This window comes from Rhyacophila brunnea, unplaced genomic scaffold, assembly GCF_057557595.1.
Source record: "Rhyacophila brunnea isolate RB1 unplaced genomic scaffold, BYU_Rbru_1.0 scaffold_6, whole genome shotgun sequence".
In the NCBI taxonomy this organism is placed as follows: Eukaryota; Metazoa; Arthropoda; class Insecta; order Trichoptera; family Rhyacophilidae; genus Rhyacophila; species Rhyacophila brunnea.
The window spans coordinates 25,672,338-25,685,108 of record NW_028233276.1 but is presented as its reverse complement, the minus strand read 5'-3'; the positions used below and the strand labels follow the sequence as shown (position 1 = coordinate 25,685,108).

The following is a 12,771-nucleotide window of genomic DNA, read 5'->3' as shown; positions in this document are numbered from 1 at the left end:
TATCCATTAAAATTTTTGTAGTTTTTAGTTATAGTTTGTGCTCACTCCCCATACAACTTATAATCTTATGAATTAACAATAAGATGGATCTCCTATTAATAATAATAATACAAGATATTATCATTGTTAATGTCTTGGTTGTTGGGGCATACTATTTTACTAAATAAAAAACCAATCATAATAATATGGTTTGTGATGAATATGACATATCATAAATATGAATTTAATGTCAACTTTGAAAAAAATCAATCATATATTATGGAATTATTGCATTATAGAATAAATTGCGATCTCTTTCAAGAAAATAAGTCGGTTTTGGCTAAAAATATACATAAATAGTATAATCAAAATTATGTTTTATACAGGAAATAATTCATTTGAAAAATATTGTAGTTTTAAAATAACAAAAAACCATAAAATCAAATATATCTATCGATTCCTTGCAGGGAAATGATTAATACTCATTCAATTTTGTCATTTTTTGGAAAGACCCCACATTTACAACTTCCTACATTAATTATAATAACTTGTGTGTCTTTTTATATGTACCAGTGACCAAAAAGGATATACCTGGATGACCCAGCCGGAATTGGAGGCACATATGATGGAAACTATTATGGCCCCTGAGTATAAGTATTTCATAAATGCATTGGAAAAGTTTACAGAGATGCCTTATTCAATTAAATACCAACCTTTTATCGATACATTCAGAAAAGTAATAGTCGGCCAGAGAAAGGCATTAGATATTAGTAAACCGCTGTATGATGCAAACGGAAGAGCATATATAACAACATATGGTAAATATACACAGAAAATATTATAAAAAGCAAATGTTCTTGTTTCAAATTGTACAAATCGTAGTTTACTTATTTTTTTATTATCATTTTCTTTACTTTACTAGAATGATTTAATTCTTTGGAATTTGCCCACTCCTGCGTTACTCTATGTTCAATTTTCAAACAGTAACACTTTATGAAACAAGGTTAGGTATGTAAATATATCGAAATTTATTTAATCAAAGTATGTATATGCCTTTTTCAGAATGTCTGAGAAAAGCTGCCAGAGGTGATGTCACGATCAGATCACCTGGGACCGGACTCGTCACTGTCAATGGAAAAGATGTTTCATACTTCCAAGATTTTCAGTGCCGCGAACAGGTAGGACTATGTTTATTATTGTCTGATTATAATGTGATTCTCTTGTTTTTTCGCTGTCTTCAAGAAAACTATTGTCTATTAAAATATTTTTGACATAAACACACTTTTGTCCAATACTAGACCTAGTCTATTGGATAAAGTTACAAATTTTAATTTCCGGTGCTATAAATTTTAATTAGTAATAAACGTGTCCGGAAATTTTTGAAAAGTTTGCCATAACACAGTTCTTCGTGAGATGTTCTATCGGAAATAGATGGCCGTATAAAATATTGAAATCAATTCCTCACCTAAATAAACTACTTAAAAATACGTTATAATAACCACCGGAATATAAGGGAAAGACAGAAAAAATAGGTATATATAAGTAAATTAGAAATGCAAAAATAATACACTGGAACCCCGATCTACTATTCTCGCATAAATTGTTTTCCCGCATGGATCATTCATTTTTCAAAGTCCCGCCAAACACCCATTAGAACAATGTTAAATAATCCCACATTAACCGTTCCCCGATTTATTGTTTTCATCGATCTATCGTCTAATATTATGGTCCCATCACAAATATTATCCCGATTGAGTGTTTTTGTTGAATATTTTCCATTTCGCTTTCGTAACATTGTTTATGATACTTTTTATTAAGCTTTGTTTGCACAGATCGGTCAGCGATCAATCTCGCCTGACCGTTCAGTCGTGTTGCTTTGTTTGCAGTCTTGCGTCGCATCTCGTATCACGAATTTTTATAAGTCGCAACTAAAATGCCCCCCATGAAGAAAACTAGAACTCTAGCTGAGAAACTTAAAATAATTTAAGACGCCGACAATTTTTTTTTTTATATATCCCGCATTTATCGTTTCCCGCATTAATAATTTTTTTAGGGTCCCTTGAAAATCGTAGAATTGGGGTTTCCACAGTATTATATAAACTATAATTTATATAAAATTCTGGTAGGTTCTCGTATCAATTTGTAGGGGTCGTCCATTTGTGATGCCATGCTCTAATGGAGGGGGGGCTGATATAATATTGTAATGACTTGTGATGAAAGGGATCAGAGGTAACACAGAGCCATGGCCCCCACAAGAGGGGGGGGGGGGCTGACAGGGCTCTGAGGGGGGTCCGGATAAGTGAGATAAACAGACATCACAAATTTGCTTTAATAGTAAAAAAAAGTCGCCCACGGCGCTATTATACTTTATGGCCATTAACATTTTAAATTATATGATTTTGCGATGTTATTTTTGATTATTGTGTCGAGTATCGACAACTCTGTTTAAAGTAGATATACTGAAATTCCTGTTTTAAAAAACAGACAATACCGATATATTCGGTATTGAAAGTGGATATAAAATATATTAATTAATATAAAAAGGTTTAGCATGACTGTATTTTTTTTGTCCATCTGGTTTATTTCTGTTCTCCTTTGACCTTGGTGACCCAACATGTGCAGATGCAAAATACATAATTACATTATAGGTAGGTATACCTACTTCCCTGATTTTAATTTTATCAAAATATTTTCACCAGTTGCAGGTGGATCTTATAAGTTGTCAGGTCTATTTTTAGATGTATCTGAAATTGTGCTAAAATACCTACCTATGGTTTGTTTGTATAATCATTTAAAACCTTGGCCCTAGTGGCAAATATTTATATTATAATAAATAATAAGTCTATATAATTAATATATAAACAGAACAATAATTTGATATTTATTGGTATCAAATGTTTGATAATAACACCTTCATTATAATCAGATATTTAATATGTTAGACTTGATTCATGAACCTATCAGAATGTTATATAAAATATGCTGTATGACTGTATATCTAATTTACCTACCTACCTATTTTCTTCTGTCTTGTATTCCGGTGGTTTTTATTACTTATTTTTAAGTGGATTATTTAGGCTAGGAATTGTTTTCAATATTATATAGCCATGTATTTCCGATACAACATCTCATGATGATCTGTGTTATGGTCAACTGTATACGTACAAATTTCCGGACACGAAAACATATACCTTGTACCCAGACATCTCCCCGTGCCTACTTTCAGAATACTGTCACATTGAATTTGTGTATTTATTGACATGCTATATAAATTATATAATATGTATAATAGTGAAATAAGGCATCAGGTAAGCCTTATTGATTGACTGGAAGTAATGACTTAACTTGTTTTACATGTGAATACTATAAGTATTATTGAATATTTTGATGAACATTACATGATTGTAATTGTTTTGTAAAAAATATTTGTGTTGTGATAATGTCATGAAAAGTGATAATGCAGTGTTTTATTAAGAAAATAGTGGAAGTGAAAACGTCTCTGGACATTTGTTAAAAGTGAAAAGATTCTTAAATGTGATATAAAGAGACTCCCTGTAGGTTATAAATATTGTTTAACTTTCATTAATATTGTATTGTAGGAGTGATTTACCATATAGTATAGGTTTTTAGCTAAATTCGTATGGGTTTGACGCATATAATATATAACTTTTGACATTTATTAAGGCAATTGGTAGGCTATGGTATTAGGCGGAATGCAGCCAATAAGGTATCAGGCGGATTGGTTGTGATATTTCTACATTTATAAAAAAAACTTCTTACGAAATTTTCAGTTTAGTAATAAATAGTTCAATAAGACATCAATTATTCAGTTCTTTTGACACTGACATAATATTTAGCAAGTCAATATTTAACATTGCTTTTTTAGTTATCATGAAATTTTAGAAATAATTTAAGATTTCAGTATTGTCAATTATATTTTGTATTAACTAAAACTAAATTTAAAAAATGATAAAATTACAATATCAATTTATATTAATTAAAATAGGGTTCGATGATGGTACGTGTGTTTACATATCTGCCTTGAAATAAAATTAGTGTTTCCAATTCCTGATAGATCACCAAAATATATATGCCCATGTCAAATACAGAATGTAAAATGTTGCGAAATCCAAAATTACGAATCAATTGTATTAGCCAATAGAAAATTTACCGAATATATTTTACTATAAGTACATACCTACCTATAATGTTATGTATTTAAAAAAAAATGTATAATGCACATAATAACAAAAGAATAATCTTATAAGGTGCTACATAATAATAAGTATGTACATCTGATGTACTGAATATGGGCATCATTCCTACTTAATTTAAAACATTATGTTTAAAATAGTACTATTCTGCGGTATTAATATATTTTATGTAATTGTGAAATGGATCTCTCGGCTGAGAAAAGAAAAGGCATCATAATGACATATAGTAAGTTACACATTTCCTCCAAAATATACGGATTATTCAAGCTTAGCTCCGAAAGATACCTCATTTTTTTACTTTCGACCCTTTTCCTCTCCGGTCCAGAATTGATCACATTATATAAAGCCATGGGAATCGTGAACGTGTCACATGTCAAAGGCGCAGTCGATGCTATTATTGGTATTAACAATAATTTGTTAACAAATGCATCAGCATTTAACAATGGTGGTACTTGCATGACTTATACAGTAGTCAGTTATTGCGCCTGCATATATGTAGGCATCCCATTTTGTCTCTTTATCAAAGCCTCGTGCCTGTGAAATAAAATTTTATGGCTTGGGAAAACCTATTGTTCGAAGGCTTCCGTTTCCGTTTATATAGCGTCATCTAATCAGTGTTTCTCAATGTGTGTTGCAGGATTGATTACAAAGAAAAATAGTTAACTATGATTCAAATTTGTTAATCAAATGTATCCAAATTAATTTATTGCATGCATTCTTAACATACCAGTTTTGGGTGATTTCAAGTAGTTAGCTAGTAGCGCGAAAGCATTATCGTAAATAGTGTTTATAATTAATATCTGTAATGATTATTGCAATACGCAATATTACCAAGAAATAATCGCAAACAAACCTTCTTCATGCCATGTTATTAAGTAATAAGTAGGTTAGTTACAAGCGGCTTAAGCGTTGGACTATCACGCCGTGGGTCCCAGGTTCGAATCCTGGGCCTGGCAAGTACACATATTGTTTTTCAATTCGTGCGTGAGTCAGGGTATGGACCTAATAGGTTGAGCAAGTGGCTGACATCCATTTCTCGTAAAAAACAAAATCTGTTAATACAAACCTCTACTCTGTGGAGGCCCATATGATCCTATTAGGATCGGACATGGTCGGAAAAAAAATACCCCATGTACAGAAATTCAAATGAAGATGTTGAAACGCGAATTAATCTGGCCGTCAAAAAACGGACGATAAAATGTATAGATCCGATTTATCAACATCGGTTAGTTTTTACAGAAACCGCTATTATATTCTCAAAAATCTAAAACCCGAAAAACTAATGACATTAAATGCTTAACGTAAAAACGAAATCGTGAAGACTTTTTTTACTATTTAGAACTGATAGGTACTTACTTCGTACTATTAGTTTTTATACAACGATCCTCATATTTTAAAAAAATCCTGTGCGAATTGAACTGTTTAATAAGAAAGTGCAAGGTGAATGGTTAACATAGTCTGTAGTTAATCTGTAGCAAAATTCACACGTATGCTCAGAGGACGGAGATTTATTTGTCAGATCCACAGTGACATACAAACGCTATTACATTAGTGTGGCAAGCCTTTTAAATACGTGTTTTTATATATATAACGGCATCGCCACATTTTTGCTATCCGCCCACTAGAGCCTCTGGTCGTCGTGTTTTCCCACCTACCTTCGCATACACTTCCTCGGTAGGAAGTCTGGGAAATAGTTAGTGGCGAATAGAGGTGATAGAAAAAGGGAAATTGAAAATGATGAATTAAAATCGATAATAACTGTAGGTAATAAAAATAGCCAAAACAAAACATCGACAACAAAATATTATATTAACGTTCTGGAATCATATTATCAGTGTTGTAATCGTCTTAGACTATGTTGTAATACAGAAATCGATAGACTCCTGAAAACTCTTTGCAGGTACATTATGTCACTTATTGATTGTTTATAAAATTACGTAGAGGAAGGACAGTTTCTTCTGGCATTGTGGCCACGACGAAATCACTTTGGAATGGTGTTAGTGTCATTTGAAAGTAACGATACACACCTAAATGAGTCGCCTGCACTGCCACAAGAATCTGACAGCATTCAACATAATAATATTGATTTATTTCTCTCTTCGCCTTGCAAATATTTTTTTTTTCCGGGAAATCGTGCTTAATCGATCGCACGTCACTCCATATTTGAACTTAAGATTTTAAAATGATGGTTTTTTTTAATGTTTTTAGTGGGCGAAATAAAACTTTTCCGATTACCTGAAGAGTATATACTGGAAAGGTAGTCCACTTAATTGAAGTCCATGATCCCGGATGTAATTATTACCGAAAAACGTCTCCAAGGTTAAATAACTACGTGATTGGCAAAAGGCTTTTTATTATAGTGTTTCTCAAACTTTTCGACGTTTTATGCATTATAAAATCAAAAGTTAAACAACATCGCGTCCATAAAATTATCTACGTAAATCACCACTCATAGATATATTTTTCAATGTACAATTTATTTATCCTCTTCATTGTATAAAAAAATAAGAATAATCAAAAATCCAATGTATGTAGTACCTACTTCCACTCAATTTATAATCATTATAACTAAGGAAACAGAAAGTCAAACGTATCAATGCTATTAAAGATTATGTACATAAGCTTTACTCATTAAATCGATATGCAAGATTACGATCTCAGATTAAGTTAATTAAGTTTAAGATATATTTTTAATGTTTAAAAACAATGATAAAAATGTAAATTATCATAAACTACAAAATTGGTGCTCTCGTGGTCCAGGGCGTAACGCCCGGGGGCTCTGGGTTCGATCACGGTGATATATTTATGTGGTTTTCTCAAAGCCTGGATGTTTATGTGATTGTTTCGCTTCTACTATTGCACTACTCTGTTATTGAGCCTCATGACCTGTTTTAGTGTTAAAAAGAATGTAAATGTAGATATATTATTACATATATTGTCAATAAAATTTGTAAAAAACTAAGGTTATATTAATATACTTTGTTTTTAAGTATTGTATTTTCCCTCCAAAACGACAAGACATCGAAGTTAGAGAAGGAAAGTGAATAGGTACACGGTGATACCCAAAAACAAATACAATAGTGATAAAACCATCGTAAGTAATCATCGTAATATATGAGGACTTTTGTTTGGTCATTGTACCAGTATCAGAAAAATATAATACTTAGGTACATCATTTTGGCACCATACATTAATTCTGAGTTTATTAAAAAACATAACTAAGTGTTTGAACGAAATAATGGCAAACATTGGTATAGGTACTATCCAAAATCGTAGAATACTCGTAATTTTTTACTTTTATTTTAATGTATGGTCATAATATTAATAATGTATTCAATTATTTTGAATTTTAAAGGGGTGCACCATGACTGCTAAAGTTTTGGAAGCGTTGATGTTTATTTTGATACGATAATAATATTACCGTGTTGTTACCATACAAAGTTATTGTCGAAAATACATGTTAAAAGTGTGTCACACACCAGTGGGTCTATTCTATGCTTATCGACCGCTAAAGTGATAAAGTGAAAAATATTATCAAACTTAGGGTAGGTTTGTATCAAAATATTAGCACTTATTGTAACAATTACACGAAGCCGGTTTTTATTGTTGCAATAAGTGCTATATTTTAACAGCACCTGTCTTGCTGCTGTTAAAATATCGCACTTATTGCAACAATAAAAACCGGCTTCGTGTAATTGTTACAATAAGTGCTAATATTTTGATACAAACCTACCCTAAGTTTGATACTATTTATCAATTTAGTGTTCGATAAGTATAGAATAGACCCACAGCGGTTAAGAGGTATATTTTTAACGTATGCCGGTTTAATTTTGGTGACCCAATGCTTTATTTGATTTTATTAAAAAACCCACAAGTACTAGTAACATTATAATGTATGTAATTTTCTGTGAAAAAGTTCTTTTACTTTTGCGTCTTTTTGTTGTGTATAAAAGTACAGTTTTGAACGTTGCTATTTTTATAAAATATGTAGCTGTAAAGGTCTAAATAATCAGTGCAATTATTCTGTGTTATGTCAAATTCCATTTGAGTTAAAGCGTCATCAATAATAATATGTAGGTATATTTATAATATTTATACTTATACACTAATCTATGTTAACTAATTCTTAGTTATTCAATTATCATGGTTTACTTGCAGTTATATAATTTTATTAACCGGTTGGCCTCTGCATGTTTACGTCATCAAATGATGCAAGAAATATGAATGAAAAGTTCAAAACCGTATACATACAGAAAACACTGCGATTTTTTAACATTGACACCTCGTATCTGACATTCAATATTTTCGATATGGGGAATGAAAATATTATAAAAATCAGGTAATCAAATTAAATGAAAACAAAAATACTGTTACATTGAAAAATAAACTAAATTATTTTTGCACTAAGCGTATTTAATTTAATAGTTTTTGTGTAACATTTTAAGTCCCCACTATAAATAATAGGTATAGATACAGGGTGTCAATATTAGAATGTTAGACCATCGACTGGTTAATTCAATACTAAAAATGCAGGTAGAATAATATAGTATAGTAAATAATTATTTAATTCTGGGCTAGTAGTATTCATCTGATCAGCAAGTATCAGTTATTTGTTCTCCCAGGGTGCAGAACCAACCTGTCAGTGTTCAACCAAATCGCTTCGGATATTCCACTTGCATGAGGGAGAGCTTAGGTAGACGTTATTTTATAAATTCTTAAAGTAGGATCTACCTGGCTCATTTGGTGTGCTTTCGTGTACTTATGTGTGATTTTTTTTCATTTGTTATAATACTTATAATATCGCTATCCTCCATGTCGTGAACGTCGTGAACAATTATTTGTTAAGTTCAATATACTTATGTAAAATCATATAGATTCTATAAAATGAAACTTGCATATTAATTATTGTTGAAAAATATACCGAAATATTTGCCGTCACTCGTAGACTGTTCCTCTAAAAAAGTTTGCAACATATCTAAGTACCTACAGGAAATCATACTGATGTGGCATCCAAATCGCATCAAAATCTTTCACTCATCGCCCTTTATAATGTGGTAATGTGCAGCCCTTATGCAACGCATGACCTGCCTACCCTCACATGACGTTAATGATTGGCATTGTTTGCTACAATGTCTATTCCAATGATAGCAAACAATACTTACCCACAGCTGTGAATCGTACCCGTTCTACCACTGTAAAATGATTCCAGTGAACTACGTTAAAGTTCCCACCACCACCCGTCATATATGCACAGCCGTGGATATGCACGGCCGCTTTCCATGACGCTTTAAACGTGTCTGAAAGAAGTGATTTTAAGTGCTCATTCCGTCCCGAGACGGAGCCAAATGGGACTGATGCTGCAACCTAAGAAAGTTAAGAAAGATTTTTTTTTGTTTTTGGACTGGCTCTGCTGTCCGCTGACGTTAAGTGCCCTGTATATCCGCATACTGAGTGTCACGAATTGATTGCTCACATTTCGTGCCGAACGGAGCCGCACGGGACCGATTATTTGCAACCATGCACCTCGGTGCTTAAGACTGACTGAAAATGAGAAAGAGAGGTCCAGCTCTGCTGGCCGCCGGCGTGATGCCCCCTGTGTAGCCGCGTACTGATGCTCAAGATTTTAATCTGATTCTACGGAAGAGTCGGGATTATCCCGCTCTCCATACGACGCTGCAAATTTTTCAAATGCCGCAAAATTGGCTTCTGTTGCAATCAGGTCCACGTGGCCAATTGGGCCCATGTGAGGACGGACCCTGGCAAACAGCTCCGCTCGTTCGGATTCCATAAACGGGCAATCAAAGAGGACGTGTTCAGCGTCTTGTTAGTCATGCCCGCACGTACAACCCGTATCTTCTTCTATATATGAATCTTCGATTAAGCGAAACTCATGAAGCTTGGCGGCGAAGTTGCCATGGCCGGTGAGGAACTGGCTAGTCCAGTGCGACGGGCGAAGTCTCCGCGTTTGGTGCCAGCCTAACGGTCAAATCATCCGGATCCGACCCTCAGTTGAAGAAGAATAGCGGACTTAACTAAATATGTTGATAAAAATCTATTTTACATTCGCCATATAAATAAGTTAATTGTTGCATCATTTGTGGGAAGCGTACAATCAGACAGTTTGTATGTTGTCAATGCCAAGCTATCAATCAATTTGCGAGAATTATTGCAATAGCGTTTACTTCCCACTTGGATATTCGCAGTAATGCAGTAACGGGCTAGAAGCACATGTGACGGTGTTGTTATCTTTTTCTGTGCTGATTATAGTACAAAAGTGTAACAATAATTAATTATAGTACCTGTTTCCGAAAAACACAGAACATTTTTCGTGGAATCTAAATTTTAGTCTTCCAAATCAGAGGGTTGGAGCGGGCCCTTTTTTGAGTTGCTCCGCTCTGGTTAAAAAGATTTAATAGGTATTATACTCGTATGTATGTATACACATGTTAAAAAAATTAGTAATTTTGAAATAGTGTTTCTTATTCGTACTTTTCATTATCAATTCTATTAAACCAAATTTTCGACAATAAATCGTCTTTCATTATCTGCCTCTTCTGCCAAAAAGTGAGGTTATTTATCACTGGGTAGTGTTGCCGTATTTTAAATAATTCCAGTGTTGCAAAGTGTCAAATTATAATATTTTCATTGGATTTTAGCTCGAAAATTTAATAATAAAACAAAACATCGGGAGCAGTAGGGCACTATAAATTTTCGGTGCTCCGGCTCCGCTCCTGCTTCGGGTAAAACCCCATTGCTCCACTGCTCAGTGCTCCTGCTCCGAGCTCCGCTCCAATTCTCTGTTCCAAATTCTTAAAATAAGGCCACATAGCTCATTCATTGTACTTCCATGTACTTACTTTATAATTTTTGTATCTACTCTTTTCTGTTTTTCTTATACTTGTACGTATTGAATTTGTAATTTATAAAAGAGCCAGTGCACATGCCTGGAATTACTGTCGGCAATTGTGTTTATTTTAAACTGTCATGACAATAACTGTTTACACGTAAAAGTGCTGACTGTCTCTCCAATCTCATTCTTCAAGAGTAAGTCATTTGGTTATACACACTATATATAGGTTGTCATTTTATACTACTATCTGACAGGTCGTATTGAAAATTGGAGCTCAAAATGAGTAGTTCTTTTTTTACCGGCATGTTCTCCAACGGTATCTCGCTCTCTATCGCTCTACTGCGCAGGCGCAGATCGAAAATAATCTTACTTGCGCGCAATAAATCATCAAAATTTGGAATCTTCCAATCTTGTTTGATTTATGCACGCAATCTTACCAACTGCAGGATAATACATATTTCCCCAGGGGTATAATGTTACATATTATGTAAATCAATTTTAATTTGATAAATTTGAATAGTATTAATTGTACTATAATTATAGTACGGTTGGCAACGTCATGCAACGACAAATGAAATAAATTGGGCACAATTAGTTTAAAGTACCTACGGTGTTTATTTTCAAGAGTCTTACATGTGGGAACTGGGAACTCGCTTTGAGATATCTGGTTTTTCCGCCACGATTCAGAAAGTCGTGGACGAGTTTTTTTTATTCTTGCAACGCAATAATTTGGCTTATCCGTATTGATAGTAACAGCATTATAATTATTATTTACGCGTCTGTACAGGTAATGGTTTTAGATCACCATTAAATGGAACTAGTATAATTTATACCACGTCCTCCATAGGTTCCGTTTACATTGACCGTTGGGCTAATTTTGTTGGACGTCTGTAAGTCTGTTGGGTGATATAGGATGACATTAGAAGGCCAAACCACCCAATAATGTCAACTGACTAAACGTTCTGTTGTTTTCCATTAGTCGGGTTTAAACGTCGGATATTTGTTTGGATTGATTATGCATATTTTTTTATATTAACCAATGTTTCCCCATATTTTTCTTTTTCTTAATAATTAATAGCTAACGCCATTGTTAGCGCGATCCCATATTTTCAGTTTTTCAATACAATAGTACGAGGGTGGGTCAATAATTCCTTAGAAAAAAGCATTAAAACAGTTTTTATTTTTGTATTTTTTTTTATTTCTCAACATAATCTCCTTGGAGCTCAATACACTTGGTTAGACGTTTCTCAATTTTTTTTAAACCGTCAGAAAAATAAGTTTTCGGAAGGTCCTCAAAATAAGCATTTGTCCGATCGATGACTTCTTCATTTGAAAAAAAACGTTGTCCACTTAGCCATTTTTTTAAGTTTGGGAAAAGGAAAAAGTCACTGGGGGCTAAATCTGGCGAATACGGTGGGTGGTCGACCAATTCGAACTTCAATTCTTCAATTTTAGCCATTGATCGTAAACATGTGTGAACACGGGCATTGTCCTGATGAAAGAGGATTTTTTTCCTGTTTAAATGAGGCCGTTTTTCTTCAATTTTGTTTTTTAGCTGGTCCAATAAAGATGCATAATAATCCCCTGTTATTGTTTTTCCTTTTTCCAAATAGTCAACGAAAATAATTTCACGTGCATCTCAAAATACAGTAGCCATAACCTTACCAGCTGATTTTACGGTTTTCACCTTCTTTGGACATGGTTTGCCTTCGCAATCCACTGCTTTGA

At 33.4% G+C, this 12,771-nt stretch overlaps 1 protein-coding gene across 1 annotated transcript in view; it reads left to right on the top strand.

Moving 5' to 3' along the window:
• mRpS9 (mitochondrial ribosomal protein S9) overlaps nt 1-12,771 on the top strand; it is a 103,416-nt gene that overhangs the window by 6,298 nt on the left and 84,347 nt on the right. The window contains exons 5-6 of the mRNA XM_085957220.1: nt 553-797; nt 1,042-1,157. Coding sequence (XP_085813346.1) covers nt 553-797; nt 1,042-1,157 — 361 coding nt within the window. The remainder of the gene's footprint in view (nt 1-552; nt 798-1,041; nt 1,158-12,771) is intronic.